Source organism: Scophthalmus maximus, chromosome 9 (assembly GCF_022379125.1).
Source record: "Scophthalmus maximus strain ysfricsl-2021 chromosome 9, ASM2237912v1, whole genome shotgun sequence".
NCBI lineage: Eukaryota > Metazoa > Chordata > Actinopteri > Pleuronectiformes > Scophthalmidae > Scophthalmus > Scophthalmus maximus.
Window position 1 is genome coordinate 17,984,778 of NC_061523.1, and position 26,085 is coordinate 18,010,862.

Consider the following 26,085-nt stretch of genomic DNA (forward strand, 5'->3'; position numbering starts at 1 on the left):
ACGCACCACATAATCCGGGGAGAGGTTTCAGTGTCATGCTGCTGGACTGTTGTTGATGACATTGATGTTAAACCACTGTTTACTGTCTATGATGCTCATACATGTGTTCATATCTTTATCTATAAAAGTTCACAAGTGAAATATACAGTATTAGACAACTGGACAACAGCATATACAAAAAATATCTTTATTGAAAACAAAAATCAAACATATATAAAAAATGATTGCAATATAACAACACCAAGTATACAAAGGCATCCTTGAAACTATATCAATGCAATAGAAATAGATATTGCACTCTTCCTGATTGTTCAGCACATGCTTGATCATAAGGCAGAAGTTTACAATCCTAAGCTTTGTGAAAAAACAAACATTTAAAGACACATCCTGATGTTGATCCGTTTCAGCGTTGTTGCAAGTTACTACTATACTGTACCATGGTTTTAAACCTAAATAAAAACTATAAAATACCTCATTCAACATCAGAGTTACCCTGCTGTTTAAAAGAAAACACCATTACCAGCAGTGTAAAATGTGCAGATTTTTAAGCCCAGCATTCGGATTTAGAGGAAATATTTTAAAACACAGTACTTGTCTAAAAGAGCTTAACTATAGGCACCAATTGCATCTGTAATAACTTACTAATAACATTGAACTAAATTCATGAAACATGATACGAAAGTGCCTCAATGGAAAGGTTAAAATGTATTTTTTTTAATATATTGAATAGAATAAACAAGAAAACATAAATTCTTGCAATAGCAAAAATGCTATGAAGTATATTAAATGTCAATCTGGTCCATACCATTCTCTCCTTAACAGTGAGTCCATGCACTGATTAGTCAACTTACAAAGAAAAAGGAAGCACCACATGTTATTCAACGTGTCCTCAAGAAAAATAAAGTGCTATTATCAGAGTCTCTGCTCGTTTCACTTTCAGTCAATTATTTGGCCTCCAAGAAATAACTCTTGTGATACGGCTGCAAAGAAAAGGAAGCTTTTATGTTCTTCTTTGCATAGTTACACTTGTTGAATCCTCCAGTCATGTGGACCATGGGTCTTTGGTGTGGAAAGGAACAGACAACGTTACTCAAAGCAGCTATGGCAAATGCCTCTGTATTACTTAACACATCACTTTCCCACCATGGCAGGATTAGGACAATTGTGTTTTTTTGTGTGCAATTCAGGTATTCCGCGGAATCTTTTATGTTGCTACAGACCACATCCAACTCTTTCACCGTTTATCTGCTTTGGTTTTCTGATGCTTCTATCATGGCTCTGAATCTTGAGTTTTCATCTGCCAACAAGGCAGAGGGACTGTCAAACTCCAAAATCTATGAGCGGAAAGATAAAACAAAATCAGCAGCAGCATATAAAATCTAAAGTTCAATGCACTCATTCTGTGAACTTGTGTAGGGAGAAGATAATCCCAGAAAATGTTGTGAAATAAGTTATTTCCTGCAGGCAGGGTATGAAAAGAAATTGACTCTTTGATGAATGACACAAACTGATGCCATTTCTGTTGACAAATTTTCTGACACAAATATTGATGCTACTGATGTGGAGACACTATGCAGTGGAGTGGCTTCCCCACAGCAGGGAGGTCAGGCAGGGTTACATGTTCGCCATGGCAACAAGTTTGGGGTAAATTCACACCATGAATCTCATTCTCATTCTATCCTGATACATTGATCACGTTCCACTCACACTGACGAACCCTTAGACAGAAATAAACTCAACTCGTTTACAGGGTAAAAGTGGATAAAAGTGTGGCAGTGAAACTGGAAATCATCTGTGTGCATTTCATGTTCACTGCTCACATCAAACATCGGCTTTTACCCAAGTAAGATGTGCACTGTCTCATCCAATCCATCACCTCAAAGGGACCAATTCACACAGCAAAGCAGGGGTGTTTCAACTTGGGAATGAATTTCAACCAAGTTGATGAATTGTGCGATCGTGCGATCAGTCATGTTACGTTTATACACACCTGGCCGTTCTCCAGGACCATAACCCTGCTGCAGCTCATCACGGTGTTGAGACGATGGGCAATGATGAGGGTGGTGCAGCTGCCAAACTCACGGCGAATGGTCTCTTGGATGAGACGATCTGTCTCAGTGTCTATGGCTGCGGTCGCCTCGTCCAGGATAAGGATCTAACAAAAAAGCAGCAGATGTTACTGGAGTAATACCAAATACTGAAGACAAAAAAACAACCTTCTGTAATAATATTGACACAAAATTAAGAAAAACACACAATATATGTTGTAGGCTGTTTGAGAGATGCAGTTTTGATGCATACCACCAGGTGTCAGTGTTATCACATGCAGGGACACTGAAACAGAGGTCTGGGTTTTTTAAATTATAAAACTGATGAAAATCTCTTACTTGAGCTGGAACTATCATCACCTGTACCAAACCAATAAATGAAAAAACAACAACAAAAAACAGCAGTTTATCCAATTAGTACCTTGCTGTTCCTCAGAAGCGCCCTGGCCACACAGAGCAGCTGTCGTTCGCCCACTGAAAAGTTCTCTCCATTCTCCGTCACCTCGGAGTAGAGGGAGTGAGGCAGCTGACTGACCTGAGGAACAAATGACAGGGTCTCATTCCATTCAAGCAGTGAATGTCATTCAGCATAATCTGACAGTGTTTGACAAGCTTGTCACTCACCATTTCTTTAATGTGTGTCTTCTCAAGAGCCTCCCATATTTGAGAATCAGAGAATTGATCCCATGGGTCTAAATTGGTCCTATTGGAAAACAAATCAGAATTTTGGTATTTATTATGACCATTTAACGTGAGGACAAGAACTCATCCTCAGAAAACCAAGAACAGTTCTCATCTGAGTTTATCTTAAAGCAAAACCTTAAGAGAGGCATGTATGTAAACAGGGTCACAGACTGACCACAAATAATACATATTGTTCTTTGTGGTGTAAAAAAAAGGACATTTATATAGTAGCATAAAAGTACAGGTTGACTGCAAGCACACCCTGTTTGCAGAATGCAATGGCTGTCTGTATGGGAAAGGAGCATTACACACAAACAAATACTCAAACAAAAAGTAGATGCCCATTTAGACCACGTTGTTGCACAACTTAACACTGAGGATTTTCCAAGAGGTTAACATTACCTGCCAAGCACCGTTTCTCTTTTCATTATCTCTGCTCTGCTCATTAGTCACAAATGCGATTTTTTTTTTCTAAGCCAGAGCAACAAGCTAGTCACAATTATCATTGGATTACCTGATGGTGCCGATGAAGAGCACAGGCTCTTGAGGAATGATGGATAGCTTGCTCCGCAGGTCATCCAGACCAATCTGCGCAATTTGGACCCCGTCAATGATAATGGAGCCTCCCGCCAGCTCCGCAAGTCTGAACAGAGCCACACCAAGAGAGGACTTTCCTGCAAAGGCATACAAAAAACCCCAACTCAAAACAGAGATACAAACATAAGCTGAAAATGCTGCTGGCTGGGGAATAGAAAGCATCGCTCATACCTGATCCTGTACGGCCCACAATGCCGATGGTCTCTTCAGGCAGGATGGTGAAGGACAGGTTCTTAAGCACCAGCGGCAGATTGTTGCGATAACGCATCTCCACATTCTGAAAGGTGATCTTTCCCTGCTGAGGCCAGGAGGGGGCAGGACCATCTGACTCAGGACTCTGTCGGGGTGCTTCACTCTCAAGACACTAAGATAAGGAACAGTGACGGTGTCAGACACTAATCTCTAAATCTCTTTGGAGTTGCATGCCCCCAGACTGATTTGTAGTGATTTTCTTTCTATGAGCTCTTCTTTGCAAAGTTGAGTTGATATTCATATCTTTGTGGTTTGATGGCTGTGTGAAAAAAGCCCTGTCATGTGCTCCGGAGTATGGAAAGACCTCATGCTGGATTTTTGTATCTGTTTCCTGCTGTGTCACACGCCACAGATATCGTACACATCGCACGTATACGATCACATGTGCGCAACTTGAGCACACAGCCCAACACTGGACATGCCAGCTGCCGCTGAATTTCAACAGCTCTTGTCGTAAGCTGGACCTGCGTCTGACGGTGTAATTCTAGAGGGTGTCTCAGTCTGTGACCTTGGACGGTATGTATGAGTGCCACATAATCCACCTCATTGTGCTGATCAATGCTCTTACCTTTACATAATGATTGATCCTCTCCACTGAAGTAAACCGAGCTTCAGTCTCTGTGAGCAGCCTCACCGTGAACTGAAACAAGCCGGTCAGCTGCACGTGACAGAAAAGCAGAGAGAGGTGGAAGGTTAACGATTAACACTGTCACATCGATTACTATGAAACACGGGGTAACATGAGCCGCTCCCCTTCGACGAATGAGCAGTAAAACATTGAAATATTTACAGCATAATAAATAGATCTGCTGATATGGCTGCTTCACCATCTAGCCAACCGATTTCGATTCTCTCCCATGGCTGTCAAGACTCTGTCGATGTTGACATACACTGAAGCAATGAGCATTCAAAAAATAAAATAAAAGCAAATATAGGAGTTAAATAACCAAGAAACTAAAAGTCCTTTAAAACATGCTGTGTAGATAGTCTTTCATGTAGGCAGTAATTTGATGCATCTTCTCCCAAAAAGAACAATGAGTAATAAAGTTTAATCTGGGTTTAACATGTTGGTTCTTTAAAGTATAGACTATAGCTGATTTCAGACATGCACTGAAATCCGGACATTTTCATGAATTTTTTTTCAAGGGGCTGTATGTGAGAACACAAATGTGTGAAAATGTTTCCCCATTATAAAACTTCACACTGCGTCAGAGGGTGTGCTGATGACTAACCCTTACCCTGACCCCAGCAGATTTATCATCACGTCCTGCCTCTTGCATGCTCTACCGAGACGCCACAGATTGTTCCGGAAATTTTCCTGTTGGTCTGAACGCGTCTGACAATCTCCTGTTTTGTTTTGTTTGGTTTTCCGTAGTTTATGTCTGAAAACAGCTTATGTGACATACATATGTTTGATTGCAAAATAGCAGTTTGGCAGCAAAAAATGTAAGCCATTGTCACAGTGGAAAAGTGGAGAAGAGTCATAAATGCAGTCAACTGAATAAGTAATGTGGATAAAAGAGCAAAATCTACCTTAAGTAACATTAACCACCATAAGCCACTGGTCATACCAGACCTTGTTAAGTCTGAGTGAACAGCAAATTGCAAATTGAACTCACTTTCGACTGAGTTCAAATTGCTTATGACTTCAACTTTTCCTTTATAAGAGGAATGTATAGTTTAAAAGTTACATAGTCTTGCAGAGTCGTTATGAAACAGAAGGCTTTAGGAGGCTTTTTTCTTTGTGCCCTTACTATCTGAAGCTTCAAATTAACAATGTCTTCAACCTTTAGACAACTAAGGCTGCCAGTGTTTCCATCCAATCCATGTCTCTGCATGTGTTTGTTTACGAACCTGCACTGCGTACGACAGGGCCAGGCCTGCGTAGGCCGGAGGTATCTGATTGTGCATGAAGACAATGAAAAGAGCAACAGCGGTGATAAGAGAGATGCTGATGAGGTCCAGGCGGACAGCCAGCCAACGCATTGCGCAACTGAAGAGGTAGTTGGAGGCCTGGTTTGTGTCCAACAATTCCTGATATCTGAAATAAAAGACAGATAAAACCATCTCAGCCTGAGCAAAAATAGCAAGCAGAACTCTATCCTGCCTTGCTTGCTGAGGGGACAATTTCTGGTATGACAGTCGGTATATTTACTAACCTGGGAGTAAACTGAAAAGCTACGAGCAGAGATAAGATGAAATTAAAGTTTAATCACCTCCATCTCTGACTCACACCAATATACTCACCTTTGGAGGAAGTCGTGCCCTCTTCCATATGCGTGGATGGTGGAGAGTCCCTGGAGACTGCTGGTGATGTGAGAGGTGAACGGTGATTGGCTGATGTTCTCTAGGCGCTTCAGCTCACGAATCAGGACCCTGATAAATGGACAAAGTGAATTGTTTAAATAGACCGTATACGCCTGCAGAAGGAATTCTTGTTTTGGCTCCAACATGGGAACTTTTCAAATAAATTACATTCAGCTGGAAACAATCATGAAGGACATTTTACTGCAAACATTTAAGTACAAAAGAGGCAGAATTTGAAAATGAATTGTGAAGTTCAAGCCTTTGTGAATCTATAAAAATAAAAGTTTTCTTGCCACAGACTTCTAAATCTTGAAAGGAGCACAGATATTACATCAGCTCTAATGACGCAGTTGTGTGGCAGACAGGTAATGATCGCACGTCGGACAGAGAGGGATTCGGTTCACAACATGGCAAACATTTCCCTGACAAATCTGGTCGTTTCCCACTCTCTGGTGCATGTGCTACATTGTGAGCAACGTCACAAACAGACGGCCGTACACTTGGCAGCCAGAGAGACACCAGACCCGCCGTCCACGAGGTAGTGTGAGCGAGAGAGGTTTATTGACAAAAGGTGGGGTCTTTCTACTTTTAGATGCCTGACCAGAATGGGTGTTGCATGCGAATTACAAGTCTCCCATGAATCATTTGGTTTTCTCATAAAAGCCGAGAAGAGAGAGGAGGGAAAAATCATGACACCTCCCTGCTTCAGGGCTATGACCCAGACAAACATGTTTATGCCATGGGCAGTTTCATTTCAGAATTCAATAAAGGCTGCTTCAGAAGTGGGTAATTTTAATGGAGTTTGATGTAACGTCCATAAATATCCAACAACATTGTGACTTTTTGAGATATAGTATTTCATTTTGTTTAAGCGGCATTTTGCCCACGGTGGTCACAACCTTTTGGTAACGGCTGGGGATCATCTCTTCCGCTTGGGTTACGTGCGGTTAATACTCTGTCTGGCTGTGTATCATTGACTCCAATTGCAGCACGTTCCAATCAAGTAGTCTCTTAAAAGATAAATGAAGATATTTTGAAACTGAATTTCTCCCTCAAGAGACAAACCGACAAATTTGATTAAAGAAGTCACGTGGGGACAAGATATCAAGTGATACAGGGAGGAGAAGTTGTGTGATTTGTAAGGAAGCGAAAAACCTCAGAAGTGAACCTTTAGCAGTTTAATGCTTTTACACTTCCCCTCTAAAATGTAGCCTTTTCAGATAAATTATTAATAATAATTTTAAAACTGTCATATGATATTTCATTTTATTTTTGTCAATGCTTCATATGACTTAATATATATATGAGAATTCACATAGCTTGTTTTTTTCTTCCGACTTTCAACCAGAACAACAATAACACAGAGCCATGTTCTTCTTTATCTATCAGACAGAGGAAATAACAAGATGCTGTGGTTATTTCCCAGGAAACCAGCAAGCTGTTATTCCCCTCGGTGGATTCACCTTTATTGCACAACTGCGGCAAAAGCGTTAATAATGACTAAAGCAGAGTCATCAGATCATCCGGGCGCTCCTACGACATTTACGCAGAGCAGAAGCTATGAAAAATTGAATCAATGACCAATAACGTAACGGTTATCAGTGCACATTTTTCACTGTCTCCTGTTTTATTCTGAAGTCAGTCTCTATTAAAGGCTACTGATCAGAAAAGGTTTTCATTACACATTATGATAATAATAATCATCATACTGTAGCACAATAGGTTGTTCTGCCACGTATACTGTTGATCAGTGATTCAAGGTGTTTTGTAGCCAATGCTCTAATTCCAAAAATACCCATCCTATTGCTTTATTTTGAACCTGCAAAACAATAAATGACCCAATAATAAATAGCAAATTAACTAATAGATTTATCAAGAATTACACTTACAATGTCATCAACATTTCTTGAGAGAATCAGCAAAGTCACAAAAACTTAATAACTCTTGTGGCTCATTATTCAGTTTTTTCCAGCTGTGCATTTACTATGGTTTTGATTGATGGTTCTGCCTGCCCAGGACCAAAGGGTGGGCTAACAAAGTTAACAACTAGAAATTAAAGGGTCCAGGGTTCGAATCCGACCTGTGATGATTTCCTGCATGTCTTCCCCCCTCTCTCTTCCCTTTCTCACTTAGCTGTCCTGTCAAATTAAAGGCGGAAAAAGTCCCAAAAATATCATCTTAAAATTTTTTTTTTTTAAAAGAACTTAAAGGAAATTATAGATCAGGCAGCTCAATGCCAGAGCCATGATAAAAACAGAAGTGATGTGAGTCTGACCTGGAGACACGGTTCACAACGCAGAGGAAAACTCCCAGCGGCAGGATGGAGATCAGGAACCATGGGAAGACGATGCCCACCATTCCCAAGCAGAACAACACCAGGGTCAGGTTCTGCAGCAGCATTTCAGCTTGCATGGTCAGACGAACATCCACTGCGGGGAGGAGACATATTATATGCCACGCACACACTGTGTTGTGTTGGATCAATCAATCTCTATGTGTGAAGAAAACTCTGTCTCTCTCTGGTTGTCTTTTTGTGTTTATTTCATAAAGGAGTGAAAAAGAATCTGCAGGTTACATAAAAAAACAACAAACCAACCATCCAAAACAGACAGCAACCCACAAATCAACGTGTCAAGCAAAGGCACCAGCGGAGTGGATAACGAAGAGCCACTCACTAGAGAAAATACTTGTCGAATCACTGTGTCTTTGCGCTACACCTTGTCAACCAGTGAGACTTCACTGACTGAGAGCCCTTTTGGTGGGAGGTGAGGTTCACAGTAAAGACAAATCAAGCCTCACCCTCATCCATGTCCCTGGAGAAGCGGGTCAGGATACGACCCAGAGGCGTTGTGTCAAAAAAGTGCATGGGGCTGAGGAGGAGCTGGCGGAACAGCTTGTCGTGGAGCGTAGAGGCAGCCTTCACCGTGCACTGTCAACACAAACAACAGCCGTGGTTCAACATGAGACCAGACACGTTTAAAAAGACAACTTTCAGAAGCATAAGGAAACCATCACGGCTACGATAAAGAGACAGTTGGAAGGAAATAGTGGGTGTGTTCAGCCTCAAACATAAAAACACAGTGGATAAACACAGTGGCACAAAACATGTTGCCTGCAGAGTTGCAAATGCTACATCACCATATGCTAAGCATGTGCACGGTGGTGGGTCGTTACTTTTTTTTCCTCGCACAAAGCAAGCTGTCAAATCTTCATTTATAATGAGCTTCTTGGAGGCAGACATAAAGGTCATGACCTAATGCACAAGAGACATTTCGCCAATTGGACAGAAATTACATGTGGCAGCGGAGAACAAATTAATTCTATTAATGGAATATTTAACACTCCCAAAGATCTCATCACAGCTGGGGGTAAAAAAAAGAGATTATCCATCTTTGAAAAATTAGCAATTTCAAGTGGCACACATTAACACGGGGACCTAACCTCTGCAAATGCAGTGTCAGGATGGGTTAGATTGAAAAAGAGGATGCCCACCCGAAGGGCCACTGACACGCACGCACATGCATCCTTCCTTTTTCTCCATCTCATTGTCTCCCTCGCGCTCACAGAGACACACACATTCAGCTATTGTAACTCTGTGAGACGTGGTAGTGGACAGATAAATGGATTTGGCCCACAGGCATTTTCAATTATAGCACTGGAACAATGAGAGCATGAATGAATGACAATAAAGACAATTAGGGAGGAGGGCTGCTAAATGTAAAGACCAAATATATCAACTTTTCGTATTCCTTTCAAAACCCTGCGATTCGCTGGTGACATGTCCATGGTGAACCCTGCCTCTCGTCCAATGTCAGCCCCTCCACGGCCCTCAAAGAATAAGCGGTAAAGCTAATGGATGGATGGATATTCCTTTCAAACATCACAATCATTTTATTACTTCATCGCTGGTTAAGAGGAGAAGGAATGTGACGGTGGGTAAGGGAAATGGTTGGGGATGACTTACCTTCACAAACACCAGCCCTCTCATTGTCTTCAGCAATAAAGCAGCTCCCATGGAGACAACGTAAACAGTTGAATAGTACTGAATGTGAGGGTTGAGTCTCATGCTGTTGCCTGCCATCGTTTCATTCACCGAGAATAATGATGTGTTCTGAGGGCAGATGGAGCAACAACATAAAAGGCTGAGAGGAGAGAAAAATCTTTTTTCTTCCCCACGTAGGAATTTTGCCTCCTAATGAAATTGAGAGAGGCACACTTTGGCATACATGAAAAATCAGTCAGTTCAATTATGTTTACTATTCCGAGCACATTTCTCAATAGCAGCCACTGCCTGCTTTCCTGCACATCTGTTTCTTCACTGCTTGTGCCTGTTTTTAATTAAGTTTACAATGGTGCCGTTACTTTTTCATTCACATTCAGATTAATGCTCGCTCATTTAACACAATTCACTGAAGCATACTAGGTATTTTTCTTGTGGGAGCAACACTAAAGGGAGGGCGTCCATTACAATAAAGCAGGATTGTCTCCTAACTCACCCCACTGCCCTGCCTGATCCAGTAGCTCAGCCACCAGTTACAGAAGGCTATGCTGCCTGTGGTGGAGAGGAAGAAGAAGACGTTGATGATGAAGACTACTGGACCTCCTGCTGCTTTGATGTAGGCCCCATACACAGACCAGGCGACTGCACCAGAGCCCTTCTCTTCTGCTTTCATCAGTTGCTCTAAATCAGATGCAAGAAATGAAGTGAAAAGGAAAGAAAACAAAGAAAAAAGTAAACTATTGTCGGAGAAAAAAAAAACATTGTTGTGCCCACAAGGATTCATTCAATACGTGGAGTATGAAAAGTGGCAGGGTCCCTCACCTCCTCCCTTGCTTTCCACCTTTGGTCCAACCTTGGCAATGTCAACACCACTGTCAGCCTTGTCTGGAACCGTTCTCTGTTGTTTGTTTTTTAAATTCTCTTTCACCAGAACCTAAAAGACAAAAAGGGAAGAAAATGAGTTTTGAAACATGCCACTGCCACAAATCCCATGAGCCGTAACAACAACCTGCAAGTCATTTAAACAGAGATATTGTTGACAGGCTCTTCAGCTGCTCACCAGTAAATCAATGCACGCATAAATAATGAAAGGCCTTGTATACATTGACATTTCCCTGCTACTTGGCCTGCCTTTTTGGGCTCATGAATTATTCAGCTTGTAATGTTGGATGTTTTTGTGTGGTGGGAGCAAAGATGCCTTTTTCAAAAGAGCTGACCTGGTGCCTCACGTGCCCCTGGCCTTACCTCCTGTTGCATGCTGCTGAATAGGGTGGCATAGTCACGCTCTTTAGCCATGAGCTGTGTGTGGGTGCCGTGCTCTGCAATCTGCCCATCCTTCATCAGTATAACGTCATCACAATCAGACAGATACTAGAGAATAAAAATATTAAAATAGCAAAACTTTAATCTTGCAGACATGTTGCAGATATTTAGAGCTTTAAAATTGAACCAGATAATTTGAGGATGCTTTGAGAACGGTCATTATTTTCACTGTGCTAAAACTACAAAAAATGTGCACATCAAGGAAAAACATTCGAAATTCACAGGCAGACCCTCACCTGCAGCTGGTGGGTTACAAAGAGCACGGTCTTGCCTTTGGTAACACCCTTGATGGCTTTATAAAAGACGTGGGAGCCCACGCAAGCATCAACAGCGCTCAGAGGGTCGTCCAGAAGAAGTATGGGGTGCTCACTGTAGAGGGCACGAGCCAGGCTCACTCTCTGACGCTGCCCTCCACTCAGGTTGGCACCTCTCTCTCCAATCTAGAATGAGAAAGTAAAAAAATATATAATACAGAACAGCAAAAACACAATACCGAGTATTTGGCCCAAAAAAAAGGAACAGATTTCTACATTCACCTCTGTCATGTCTCCATACGGGAGCTCTGCAAGATCTGGGAGGAGACAGCAAGCTTCCAGGACAGTATGATATCTGACGAGGAAAACAAAAGTGAAATTACAGGTAAATCTCAGCCTTTGTGGCTTTTGTTATTTACATCCATCATTACACACTGGCTGATCTTACTTTTCTTGTTCATACACATTTCCAAACAGGATGTTCTCCTTGAGTGAGTCATTGAGGATCCAGGCTTGTTGGGACACGTAAGCGAAGCCACCGCTGGCAGCTACATTACCCTCTAACAGGGTCATCTGCAACACAAAAAACGAAGTTTGGAAACAGGGACAATGTTCCTTTTCAAATTGCAGTTTGTTGTGTGGCATTGAGTTGGAAGGAAATCTTCGAAAAAGTTCAAGGGCTGTCCTTTTTGCCATTTTTCATGTATGTGTCTGTGAGAAGAGGAACCTTAAACTGAGTAATCAGTTGAATCTCACCTGTCCCAGTAGAGCGGACAGAAGGGAGCTCTTTCCGCTCCCGACACCTCCACAAATCCCAACCAGTGAACCCTGAAAACAGTGGCATTTTGGGAATTACATAATGCAAGCAAATGTTTATCCAACTGTTTAACTAATGAACCTTAATCCGCTTAATGTATGTTTGTGTTGTTACCCTCTTAATGGACAGGTTAATGCGGTGCAGGGTCTTTTGCAGCGGAGGTCGCATGCTTTGAGTCGAGGAGATGGTGCTTTGTGGACTCTCCTGCTCCATATTTGTGAGAAGACTTTGTACATTGGGAGCCTCCTTGTTTCCTTTGCCGTCCTCTGTGGAAATGTACAGGCTGAGCTTCTCCTTGCGTAGCACGCTCTTCATCCCCCCTCGCTTCTTTGGAGGAGGTTTGGCAGCTGGGGGACGCGCCTTTTCCCAAGCCAGTGTGGCATCTTGGAATTCTACTGCATCTCTAGGATCCTCCATTTTGGCCAAAATGACCTCTCTGTCATCCATCATGAAGAGTCTCTGTGGAGACAGACACAATTACTACTTCATGCAACATTTAGTTTTGACCACACATTGTGATAGCCAACTTGACCAGATGTCAAAAATGTGTGCTTGTAACTTGCAACAGCTGACATTTTTCCTTTTATGCATCACTAAAATTTATTGGAAAAAATAAACAAACAAAAAAACAAGCCTGTGGTTTACCACACTTGAGGCCGTGCTCTGTCATGAGATACTGGCACAAAAATACCACATCACTTAGTTCCACCTGCGCCTGAGTTCATCATGACTTTATAATAAAACACAGAATACCTCAAACCTTTTGGTACGTCCTTGGCAGACATACTTGCCTATTTAACAATAGCTGCTTCTGTGAAACCCTCTCCCACTAAGATGTGACTTTCAGTTTCTGTTTGGAATAAAGTATGTTGACAGTGCAGTGTTTGGTGTGGGTGGCTGTTTTTTTAGAATCAACAAAGCAACTTTAAATTGGCACTGAGCAGTGGCCACTGACATACCGTGTCCACATTCTCCACGTTACTTTAGTCAGTTGACCTTTACACAGTGTATGGTTCATATCATGACGAGTCAGATGGCATCATGTGCTTTGGGATTGCAGTGGGATAGTAAAATCCCTTTGTGTCTCAGATCACAAATGAAGTGTGTTAAATGATATAAATAGCAATGACGGTTGTGGCTGACAGACTTGATAATATTTCCCACCTGAAATCTTTTGACTGCCACAGCACCTTCCGACAGTGACCTCACTGCCAACGGTGTGACTTTCAGGGCAAAGGTCATGGAATTGTAAACTGCGACCACGGTGAAAGCCTGAGACAGGTTGTTTGGAGAAAGTGAAAGTTATTACTCTAATTGGTTTTCCTGGGGAGGTGAATCTCAAGCTGGAAGCAGAGATGACACAGTGACTACAGAAGCTTATTAAAAAAATTACCTCAGCTGCAGAAAGGTCATAGCCCAAAGTCATGTGTAGGGTGAAAGTGCACACACTAGCTATCACCACAACGATGGGAGCGACGCCCACTGTGAGGCTCTGGATGACCCCAGCTCTCTCCAGTATCCCCCTCTCTTCAGATCGCACCTCTGTGGAAGAGATAAGAAACAGAGAGATGATAAAAAAGGCAGCAATGAGCAGAAAGAGAGGGAGCAGAAAAAATGGCAATGGTTGAGTGACTTCAAAAGTGTTCTCCAGTGGACATTCAATCAACAACACCATAAGCGCCACTAACCGACACACACAGTGAGTAGACAGAAATAGATACAAGGAGGACGGGGCCTCACATCCATACATGGTATGAACAAGGCTTGAAAGCCTGCTGAACTCTGATAACTGCCCAGGTCTCATGTCCAAATCCTGCCCCCCTTCCTTCATGTTTGCAGCTCCCAAATGCAAGTGCACGTGCTAGCTGCTTTGTTATTCCAGCTCACTGGGTGCGAACACTGGAACAAAAAGCATTTTTGATTCAGTGTGGGCGAAATATGAGAACTCCCTCCCTGCTGATCCGTGTTATTCCCCACAGGATTCCCTTTGGATGCTGCGCATGTTTCTGCATGGATTATCAAGCTAGAGTCACAAGCCCCAGACAAAAACACTGTCATCCTCCATTTAGCAACAATAGCCATCGGAGGCAATGACATTGTAACTCTTAAGACTCATTGGCCGTTAAGTTGAAAGACAAATTTATTATTATTATAAGTAATCACAGGACAGCAGTGAAAATGAGCCCCGCCTGGCTAATTTGGAGCATGATTAAAAGGGGAAGATGATCCTTATCCACAACCTACAGCAAGGGCTTCGTGAGAAAAGGCCATTGCTAATTCGTGGATGAGAACAGCGTTGACGAGTCGTTGAGGATATCATAAGGCCCCAGACGCCTTGCAAATTAACCTTGACGCCAAGGGATTCAAACTTGCCTTGATTATAGATGATGGCACAGGCAAAGACTTACAAGGAGCAACCTAATGAAAATGGATTCAGGGTCAGGATCATCTTGCCAGTTAGCTAGAAGAATAAATCTAATTTCAGGTGACAAACCGACTATTTATGCTGTAATTTGCAACAGTGGCAGGTGTTCAAATGAGATGACCCTTTAGTCTGAGAGGACGGAAAAAGCCTGAACAAAGCAGTAAATAGCATGACGTCTGCATGTCTAAAAGAATATCTGTTCTTGACCACACACAGGAAATGAGCAGCGTGCGAGGATGTTGCTGAGTCATTGGGCAACATGACAGCCACTCACTGTGAATATTCTGTGCGAAGGCATCTTCCCAACAATACATCTTGATGAACTTTATGCAGCCCAAGATCTCGTTCATCAACCTCACGCGCCTGTCAGTCACCACCACACACTTCTTGCGGAAATACGCCGTCAGCTTCGACGCGAGCATCTGTCCAGACAGGAATCGAGGAAATGATGACCATAGAAATAAGTGGCAGGGGAGGAAATGAAAGCAGACACAATCACATTAGCCGTGCTGCAGGCCTGTCCGGGGAACCAGAGTGATAAATGCTTTTCACATCAATACCAGGGTCTCCGGCTGTCAGGCGTCAGCTTAGACTGAGTGTAACTTGAAAATAGCACCTACGAAGTTGACAGGAGATTGATAGCCCCAGAGTTATGATGCTTTTAAAAAGTGCTGGTTGTGTTCTTCAACAGCCTAAATTGATGTAAATGTTTTTAAGTGATGAGCACTTAAGTATTCGGCTAACCAAATTTCCGAAAAGTTCTACTCCAGGAAGTAATGAGTCAACAATAAAGAAATGGCTTGAGTTTGCAGTTAATATGTATGATCAGGACTTTTTGGTAATGAAATTGCATGTCACTGCTTCAATGGGTGTGATCATTGTAATCGTTTTATAAAACTATGTAATGAGACAAAGTTCTGTCCTTCACAGCAATTTACATTAAATTAAAATCATTTGTGTATTGTTATCAATTATCAAATATTCACATTTGTTGTCACAATGACAGTTTTACAAGAGCACTACAAAAACACCTCCAAACTCAAAAAGATATATCTCTTTTAGATATTCTAGCTGAAGACGTACCATTAAAGGATAGAAAATGATGAAGATGGCTGATCCCACCAGAGCAGTGGGGCCCAAGAAGTATGCGGTGTAGGACAGACCCAGTATTCCCACTAAGGGCCCCCCAGCCAGCAGGCAGCCCACCGACACAGCTTCATAGAGGCGTTGGCCGTCACTGGAGCAGATGTTGATCAGCTAGGGTGAGAGACAGCGATTCATATTACAAATCACATTAAACCATTTCACACTGAAACCTTGCCACTATGGCAATTTTACAAATTGAGTCGTCCTTATTCCCACATTTAACTTGTTGGACAATGATTCTTCTTAAGCCGTGTAATGATTAATCTTAGCCTTCCCTCCCCAGGCTGTGGGATTTGTCGAGATCTAAGCATGGTGTAAGAGCAGTAATTAAATCCATCTCAATCATCTGCATGTGGTGCCCTGCACTGAGGGATGATTAAGTTCATTTGGAGATGAGTCCCCTCCAGGGTTATGCCACCTACCTCGCCTGGACCGACGTCTTTAGTGCTGCGCAGGCGAAGGATTTTATGGAAGGCAAAAGTAAGAGCTGCGCCACGGAGGCGCGCGGCAGTGCGGTAGTTGACGGCCCACATGAGTGCCAGAGACCAGGAGCGAATCAGTTCCATGAGGAAGATCCCAGCCACCAAAGACAGGCCGTACGGCAACCAGGTCTCTGCGCTCTGGGAATACTCCAGCAGAGCTCGAACCAGGAGAGCCTGGGAACAAAAGGCAAGAAAGGGTACAAAATGAAAAAGGTCTGTAATATGAATAATAACAAAACAAAAATGAGCAGAAAACAACATGTTAAATTCAGGAACATGGAAGATTAGACGGGACAATGAGGAGGAAAAAGTAAAAGGGGATGAAAAAGAGAGGGTGCGATTAAGGAAATGCCATAGACAAATATGAGCGGGGTAAGAACCAGATGAATTAGAGGAAGGAGGAAATGAGGGGAAAATGAGAGAAAATATTTTAAATAAATTGAATAGTGATCATTTGAGAGAAGGATTACACACGATGGGCCGTGACTTAATGGCCTTATTTGAGATGGAATGAAAAGACCGACAACATTTTATGATGAATTAGACAAGAATATAATATAATTGAAAAGAATAAGATTGGAAGTTGATCAAATATATATACACAACGATGCTTTGTCAACAAGTTTACTGAACACATTTGGCAGGAATGTGAGACAAATGCATCATTGTGTAAGAGTTAAATCCAGTTAATGCTATTAGTTGTGGGTAGTAGCAGGCACATGGTGTACACATGCCACGACACCAGAGTCCATAGCTTAGAGCAAGAGGAACACTGAATAAGAAGTATCACAAACTTAGATTCCTCAGCATAATTTCCATTTAGTTGATGGTGTTTACCAAATTAATACAATAAGGAATGTTTAAAAACTATCAGGTTCTTGTTGGTGCTCATGTATGAGGCTTTTTTGAAAGGGAAATATGAATAAAGACAAAAGTGTGGCAGATAGATAAAAAAGAAAAAGAAAAAAACAATATATTTCTGTACCAAAGCATGACTGTGTACAAACCAGCTAATCTATGACATTAATATGGGTTTATCTATCTAAGGCTTTGTAATCTCCCAGTATGTTTTCATTTCAATTTCCAGACCAGCGTGAAACAGGATAAAGCAATCTTCAGAAAATACACCCGGACTCGGGTCTCCGAGCCAGCAACCGTGCTAAAAGGCACATTAGCCGAATCAGCAGAATATAAAAGCAGAGGAGGATTTGGACGGTACTCACGGGCCCAACAAAGCCTGCCACCATTGTGATGAGGAGGGAAAAGACGGCCACCAGCATGCGAGTTTGGCAGAACCTCCAGAAGACTCTTGTCAGGGATGCCCCCTCGCGCCCCCGACTTTTCAGCTCGTCGTGCCACAAAAACTCGAGCCTGGAACCAGAATTACTGACCTTAATTTGGGTTTCAACAATTGGTCCAACAAATTTTTCGTTTTTTGTTACTCAAGAATGCTATGCAAAATTACTCTATATAAAAGTTGGCATTTTTGAAGGTTGAAATTTTCATAAGTGAAAAGAATACTTTATGTATTGTTATTTTTCCTTGAATTGACTTGATTAAAAACTGGGGACTTGCACTCCCAATTAATCAGACCACCCGTAAGCACAGTGGGGCATATAAACAAACTGGCATACAATCACTGCAGTTGAAAACCACACACACCCACCCACCCACCCACCCACCCGACCACACACCCACACCCACACCCACACACACACACACACACACACACACACACACACACACACACACACACACAGACAGACACAGACAGACACAAACAGACAGACAGACAGAAATTAAGGCAGCAGTGCTAATAACAATGGAAAGGTGACCTACAATATACAATCATGAATGATGCATGACATAATTAGATTGATTTTACAGATGTGTTAATGTACTTTCATTGCTGTATAATGCCCCTTGAAGAGGGTAAAATATCTTGTTGGACAAATGCATCATGGCTAATGACTCCGTAAAGCAGCGGCAGAGCAGCTGCAGAAAGTAATTTACGCCCTAATGACTTTATTAAAAACGTATCAGAGATAGACAGAACATTAAACCAACCAGACCTTCACACAGCCCGATAATTACTACTGAAACTCAAATGGTGTTGAATCTTAGAAGCTACAATTATTTGCAGCCCGATCGGCGCGTAAAGCACTGATTGAAACACTGGCGATGAGACCTCTGTGTGAGTAAAATATTATGAGGCTAAATCCCATCAATGGAACAAGTGAGGAACAGTGAATAATGTACTGAAAGAACAGTGAAAGAGAACATTTTCAATTAATTTGTACCCAAATGATGCTGAATGCCAATATATGTCCAACGTGCATTTATTGCATACATTAATTCCACAGGGAGGAAGAGAAGACAAAATAACAATGGGCTCAAAAACTCATAAAATAGCAAAACTTCTGGGATGTGTGTAGTCACACACAAAATGGAAATGAGAGCAGCCGGGCAACAGTGTGGGAGCCAAAGGAGGAGTGATTTGCTTTTAAACAGGACTGAAATGTTCCTAACAGCCGCCGTCTCTGTTTGCCAGATGGCAGGCGAAGCTGATGTTTCGAGAGTGTGTCGGCCAGGACATCGCATTCGAGGTTCGCACCTCACTGAGCACCAACAAGTGTCAACTCTCCCAGGGTGCTTCCCCCCGCCCCCCTTCTCGCCACTATCTTTGCATTGCATCGACGTTGTATAACTGCTCTTGCTATGTAAACACAAAACCCTCCCATCTTCCTGCATACCATCGCTCAGCCACGCCAGTGCAATCGCTCTGTGCTCCTTCCCTTCTATGTGCTCTTATACTCACACAGCGAAGCAGCAGCACTGAACCCCCCCAGGCCCCGAGCCAGAGCTGTTTAACTGAACAAGTCATTTACAACCCACACTGTTGTCACCAGTTACAAAGCGCAAACTTCCTCAAAAATAGTCACCCTCCTCTGTAGTGCCAAGTCCCGGCACCGTGACTTGACAGCATGTGAGTAATGCGAAAGGCATTGGGTTTTCTTTTCAGTGAGCAGTTAAAAACTAAATTCCCCCTAATAGATTTATTCTATGTCTGTATTGTTTATTCATGGAGATGGTACGTGACTGCGATCCAAAATGGTTTGGCTGGTAAACAGCATCTGTTATCTCATGATTGGGCTCCAGCCTGGCCCCAGCCAGTGGCAGCTAATGAAGGTGAGATGGAGACACGGTGCAATGCAGGCAGGGGAGTTAATGACATAACCACCAAAGTCAGGCACTAACTCTCACTGTAATCTCTAATCCCTGCTAATCTTAGCAGCATCCCTTCCAGGCACAATGTTCCCGTGTTGGTATAGAAAGACTGAGGGGTTCATTAGTTAAATCCGACTGCACAGACTCACCACGTACTGTACTTTCAAAATCCTATACTGTGGTCCACGTGGCAGAGAATAGAATCATCATCACTGACGATTCTCACACTACTGTGAATGTACTGTAACCTTGGACTTGTATCTGTTATTCTGTTGCTGTCTACCATCAGTTTGTGTGTGTTTGTGTGTGAGAGAGAGGGCACAGGTTTATCACTTCATTTATCTTGTTCACACAAAGACCAGGGAAAGGGAAGGAGGTTTATCAATATTTGTTTTAAAAAGAAAAACTAATTTCAGGGTCAATGTGCAATTCAAACCGCAACAGTGAAGGAATATGTTGTAGATCTGTTCACTTTATACCCTGATAGAACAGGCTCCCCTGGTTACGTGAAAACAGAAATCATGACTTTTTCACCTCAATGGATCACGTGAACTCTGTATCACACGGAGACGCATTTCCACACCGGAGGACTGACCAACCAGCTAATGCAGACAACTGCAGGGAAGCCCAGGTCCCCGACATGTTACTTAGTAATTTGATTATTTCTAAATTAGTGAGGAAATTTTCTCCACCGTGCACATTATCAACTGGAGCAGGTCCTACAGTTGGTAGCCAATCTCGAGACTCTGTCCTTAAGAGTTTGCTTTATTCAGTTATTATGTATATGATGGTGCTAATCCCAAATAAAAAGTTGAGTTCCATCATGTTTGCACAAACCAAGCGACAGAAAAAAACCCTGGGACGAGGTTACACTAGCGTTAGTCAATCTCCAGGTGTGGGAGGATTTAATGTAGATGCCATGTGTAGAATGTGTATGTCAACAAATCTCATGGAAAGACGAAAAACAACTTTTGTCTCTAAAGTTTGTCCCTCAATACTTTGACTTCTGTTGGTGGCTCTAAGCCTTTTGCCAACCGGTTCCTACTGAAGATGAAAATCTCTGTAGCAAACACTAATACAATACAGACACAAATACAGGGTCCAAAAGTCTGAGGCCACTTTGACCCCCACTGGGTTTGCTTACACGACCAGTCAAATGTTTTAGAATGCTCCCATTTTCCCAGTTTATTGACATTGGAGCAGCTCCCTTGAATAACCCAGATAGATAGATGAGATGCTTCCTTGATCCCAAGGGAAATTTACTTTAAATGGTACAAAGGTGAACTGAAAACTACACAAGATTAGAAAAAAAGTAGGTCACCAAAATCAGGTGTCCCAGCCTTTTGACGATAACTTATAGATCCTGTTCCAGAAACACTGGGTAATTACACAGTAAATTTCAGCAACAACTGGCAAAATTGAGGCATTCTAAAACTTTAAAAGGGGCAGTAAGCGGCTCGAACCCGCATCCCCTGGTTTGAGAGACCTTCGCGCTAACCACAAGGCCACAACCCCTGAGTCGTAACATCTGTCGCTTGCACATCTCTTAAGGTGTCGGTGAGTGTTTACAAACTGTAGACACAGTGTTGTGCACATTGTTTTCAATTTACAGAGCCAGGGCTGTGCCAAAAAACTGGATTTTTTTTTCTGGCGCGCACACAGTACCGAAAGTTAGCGGACCTTGAGGAAATATTCGCAGCATTTTACAAAAAGTCCATTGGATGAAAATCGCTTTCTGCCCCTTTAACTGGTAGAGACAAAGACAAAAAAACAATAAGCCCAAGTAATTTCCCTAAAACAGCTGGACACTGCAGCTTTCAGCAAATGTGAAACAGCAGTAAATTGTGGACTATTTTTGGTTTCCAATTTGATGTGCAAGAGAGTATTCATGGCAGCCGCACGCTGTGCATGAGATTAGCTCAAACTAAACTACAGTGCCAATATTATTTTTAATGAAGGGCAACAGTGTGGCTTTCTGATTTTTTTTAAATAATTGTATGGAATAATGATGGACCCCCAAGGCCCTGAGCAATACCTGTTTGTGAATTGATGCATTGTTGATTTTGGTCTTTTCATTGGATTTGTTGACAGTAGGTATATATTTAGTATCACCATAATTTTCTGTTAATGGGACAGGGCCGACAGTGGTGGGGTCAATAGAGGCCATACGGCAAATTACTGCCCAGAGGACCTATCTCAAAAATCCATGACAAAGGCTGCATCTAATGAGTCAGATTTACCAATTATGAAAAAAAAACATTAAACATTTTTTTTGACTACTAATCAAAGTCAAACCTCACCATTAGTCAAATGCCTTTCATGTCATGTCTCAGCCAGGCTGATTCTGCCAAGTGCCTGCTGACCTGACACCAACATTTGGTATAGGGTGGCGAGGTTAGGGGTTAAGGTTAAGGTTAGGGTGAGAGTGAGGGTTGCTCTCTGTGATCACAAACGCTGATTGGCTGAGGCAGTTGTTGTCCCAGTAATCTCATACACATTGTTGGTGTCAGGTCAACAGCTACTTGGCAAAATCAGTACGTCCTCATGTCTCACCCCAACTATTCTGAGCATCAGCATCAAATAGACCCTTCGGAACACCGCAGGCCACTTTCATCAGGCAAACCTCAGCAGTGCCACAGTTGCCTCACCTTTGGCAGTTGATTTCAGAGGCTTCGTGGCAAGACAGTCCCCACACATCATCTATAGACAAGCTGGACGCCTTGTAGGCCTTCAGTGCCAGTGGGGAGAGCCAGTGCAGAGTCATAAATGAGAAGAGGCCAGCATTATCGACTGGGTGCTGGTGTCTGGAATAGAGAAAGAAGACATGGAAATGGGTGAGATGTCTTAAAGTGCAGGCACACACACAGAGGTGCTACTTTGGGGTAGTGGGCCCACGTCGGCTTCTGAGAGCGAAGCGGCGCCTTTGCTTGCCGGAGTTGACGAAAGGTGACTCATGCCTGCAGTGTTTGAACAGTAATTTGCACGCCCTTCACAGAAATCTGAGAGAGCAGCAAAAACGTAAGAAAAAGTTCAGGGCTGGTTTATCAGTCGGCATATGTTCAAACACGGGGCTGTATGTCACTGAGGGATAAGTTCCCGTTCCTTATCATGGCCTGCTGCTCCTCTCTACCAGTCAGCTCAAAGGAGAAGCAGCAAACACAAAAAAAGTGAACTTTTGTGTGTCTTTAAATGGCCGTCTATCTGTCAATGTCCCAGCCTAAAACTGTTTGTCTGTCTGTATGTCTACCTTTAGATAGCTCAAGGTCAGAGTCCCCACCGAAAAACTTAAATCAAGTTTTGTTTACTTGTGAGTTATCCTGAAGGGCTTTAAAAGCTGCAGGCTTTGCCGGTAGCGTCCTTGTCTCTTTGGCCCTCTCTCCACCGATGCCTCTGTCTCCTCTTCCTCCAGCTCTGGTAGCGGCTGCGGGGAGGAGAGTGGCAGGCCCTCCACCCGCCCGGCTGCTTCCAGGGCATCAGGGAACATTGCGGACCCTCTGGGGAGAGAATAGCAGAAAAACACATTGATCACAAATAAACTTCAGATAACAGCATGAAACTATAGAACTACAGATATTTACCCATTGGTACCTGGTCATTCCACTACAGACCTCTAACTCTTACATGTGTAGTTTTTAGAAAATAATGAAAAACAAGCTTGTTTTAGTTTTGATTACATCCAAGATCTGATCCCAAACTGCTTGTTTTGTCCAACCAACGGTCTAAAGACCTATGATTTTAATATTTAAAATTGTACAACACCACGAGCAAATAGTCACATTTCAACGGCTGGAATTTGACACTTTTGCTTGAAAAATTATTTACAAGTTTGTTCAATTATCAAAGTTGTTGCCAAGTAAGTGGTAACTGATTGACCAAATCAAGATAACCAGCAACCCTAACGCTCGGCATCTTCAAACAGTGGCAACACTCTGTCGGAATAATGTGTTCTACGGTTTACTATAGATTACTGAGAAGAAAAACAACAACAACAACAACAACAACAACAACAACAACAAGCCACACCCAACCTCACATTGTCAGCTAACCTCTCAGTTGGAAATGGGAGAATAAAACACTGCAATCTGCCTGTTGTGTCGTCCTCCAACCCGGAGAACCATTGGCGAAGTGCAGTGTTTTGCTGAATCACCATCTGAGACGCAGATAGGTTTGAGAAAATCACCTTGCTCACAGGTCACGGCCCCCACACAACTTAAGTACTTATCTATTTAAAGACGACCTGCCGGCTGCCCCGGGAGCTCGGGAGCAGACATCTGAGCTGCCGGTACCTCTGGACACTGTCACTGATCCCCTCTATCGCAGAGCTCCATGACTTTAGGTCGGCCTAACTCAGTGGAGGGTGCAGACTCACCGAACACGGCAGCAGTCAGCGATGGGATTCAATACAGTAGTTGGCAGCAGTGGAAAGCACAGAAGAGGCACATAACCGAAACGGAGAGATGTGCTCTGACAAATAGTCACCCTGTTGAATGTAAAAGTGTGATGGGAGGCCAACGCTGCGAGCATGAAAAGGCGTCTTGTGCTTCCTCTCTGCAGCCCTCAGTGTCTATATCATGTGAAGTTTGTCATATGGCTGCGAACGTCTCAGGGCTTTCTTGTGAGACACAAACAGCGTGGCAAGAACAGTCTTGCCCTGCATTCCGAGATTTGAATAAACCCTCCCCGGGATAGCAACTCAACCCGCTGGTCACTGCGTCTGTAGTGGACAACAACGTCAATTCCCACTGGTGCAGGACGAGGAGACACAAACTTATTAAGTTATTAAGTGGCGCTATAATAAACAGCGAACGAGCCATGTTAGCAGATGGAAGGTCAAAGACGCAGATGTTTTGTCAGCTGACCTTGGTCGTTGTGTCAGTGTTCCTAAGCGATCAGCACTGATCCGCGCTGTCTCTGTCGACGGACCACGAAGAGGTCCCTCGGCCCGAGGGGGCCAAGTGACAAGAAGCGACTCGGAGCCCCGGCGAGTCGACGCGCTCCATTCAAGCCCCGCCAGTGGCGAGGGGCTTGTCATGGGTAATACGAGCCGAAGTCACCGAGCGTTAGCTCGACTCGAGTTCCTCGCTTGACAGCACACTTACATTGACGTCGACCTTGCTCGTACTCGCCCTTTTGTCTGGCAGCAGCACAGGTCTCAGGTCTTGTGTTCATGAGCAGGAAGTGCTGATGAAGACGCGGCTGGCCATCGTGGTGTCTCTTGTTTGTTTGTTTTTAAAAAGTTGCTAAACTGGTCTTCGACGGGCAGGGGGGAGGACAGGACTGACCCCCCTCCTCCTCCGGCGGCGTTGGCGGCGCGTGGCTCGGACGGGAACGCGGGCAGGAAACACTGTCCGCTCGGACGACCTCACGTGTGCGCGGTGCGTGCCGCTCTCATCCGCGGCGCTGTGTGCGGCTGCTGCGCTGCGCCGCCACACGGAGCCCCTGCGCCGACAGGAATTCCCGTCCATCGCTGTGACGTCATTTGCGGGCCCCGACCAACCGGGCGACGGCGCCGCGCAGTCACCGTAGCAACGGCACTGGGGACGCGGAAGCGCACGCTGGAGCAAGGGGGCGTGGCGGGCGGGGGGCGAGGGGAATGCTGATTGGCCAGCCGCTTAAAAGGGTGTCCAACGTGATTGGTGACTCATCCGTCGCTGTCAGTGGTGGAACGAACATATGGGAGTGACAAGAGTTGGTGGTAGTTTCCTTCATCGGCCTCATCCGAGAGAGGTTTCTTCACTTAAGGGGGTAGTTCAGTGATTTTGAAGTGGGGAAGCATAAGTTACTTATGCAGAGTGAATATGTTACCTTGTGGAGATGGTGATCAGTGATGTCATTTAGGGGAAGTAGCGTAAGGGGAAATGGAAGTAGCGTAAGTCACAGTCCCACTGTTGCAGCGGGGACCACCGCAAAATGTCTTTTGAAATGAACTCGCTGATCACCATCTCCATAAGGTAACATATTAGCTATGCATAAGTAACTCATGCAACCCCACGTCAAAACCCCTGAACTATCCCTTTAAAGTTATTCATTTCTGAAGAACCCAGGAAGCCTGTTACTATGACCTGGATGAATGAGAATCTCCACAATCATTACGTTATATTCGTCGATGCCTTCAACTGACTGAAAGGTGACATATTATGCTCATATTCAGGTTCATACTTTTAAGTTGGGTGACCACTTTTAAAAAGGTTCACATGCTCTAATGTTCAGAAAAGCCATCAATGTTCTCATACTGCCCATTGCTGCAGCTCCTCTTTTCACCCTCTGTCTAAAGAAACGCCTGGATTTATCTTAACTCCCCCTCCCAATAAAGCCCAGTCTGCTCTGATTGGCCAGCTGGCCCAGTCTGTTGTGATTGGTCAACGGAGTTCAAAACGTGTAGGAATTGTCACGCCCCTTCACCAGAAGAGTGGAGATTCTCAGATTGCAGGTGGCGTTACCCCAAAAGAGTCCAAATGTGACATCAGAGTGGGAGAGAAAAATCTGAACAGGTTGTTCAGAACAGGTTTTAGCCAGCTCACA

At 43.5% G+C, this 26,085-nt stretch overlaps 1 protein-coding gene across 3 annotated transcripts; it reads right to left on the reverse strand.

Moving 5' to 3' along the window:
• Window positions 1-171: 171 nt before the first annotated feature.
• wu:fb13g09 (ATP-binding cassette sub-family C member 5) lies at window positions 172-24,636 on the reverse strand. Of its 3 annotated transcripts, XM_035649732.2 has the most exons (29): window positions 24,423-24,630; window positions 22,869-23,057; window positions 22,212-22,367; window positions 17,559-17,706; window positions 16,276-16,509; window positions 15,791-15,964; window positions 14,982-15,129; window positions 13,676-13,824; window positions 13,447-13,554; window positions 12,397-12,741; window positions 12,222-12,293; window positions 11,914-12,038; window positions 11,748-11,820; window positions 11,448-11,651; window positions 11,134-11,259; window positions 10,711-10,822; window positions 10,385-10,569; window positions 9,853-9,999; window positions 8,688-8,817; window positions 8,164-8,317; window positions 5,829-5,957; window positions 5,436-5,622; window positions 4,150-4,239; window positions 3,501-3,693; window positions 3,247-3,406; window positions 2,673-2,751; window positions 2,470-2,583; window positions 1,991-2,155; window positions 172-1,334 (listed from the first exon to the last, which is right to left on the reverse strand). In XM_035649732.2, exons 1-29 carry the CDS (start codon window positions 24,593-24,595, stop codon window positions 1,242-1,244), a joined length of 4,362 nt encoding a protein of 1,453 aa, XP_035505625.2. In that variant the 5' UTR covers window positions 24,596-24,630; the 3' UTR covers window positions 172-1,241. The 3 variants fall into 3 exon arrangements, 2 of the variants coding, with proteins under 2 accessions (XP_035505625.2, XP_047190234.1); XR_004795974.2 differs by lacking the exons at window positions 172-1,334; window positions 1,991-2,155; window positions 2,470-2,583; window positions 2,673-2,751; window positions 3,247-3,406 and adding an exon at window positions 4,820-4,973 and having other exon boundaries at window positions 3,641-3,693; window positions 24,423-24,636; XM_047334278.1 differs by lacking the exons at window positions 5,829-5,957; window positions 8,164-8,317; window positions 8,688-8,817; ... (16 more) ...; window positions 22,869-23,057; window positions 24,423-24,630 and adding an exon at window positions 4,820-4,973 and having other exon boundaries at window positions 5,436-5,574.
• Between the last annotated feature and the right edge of the window lie 1,449 nt (window positions 24,637-26,085).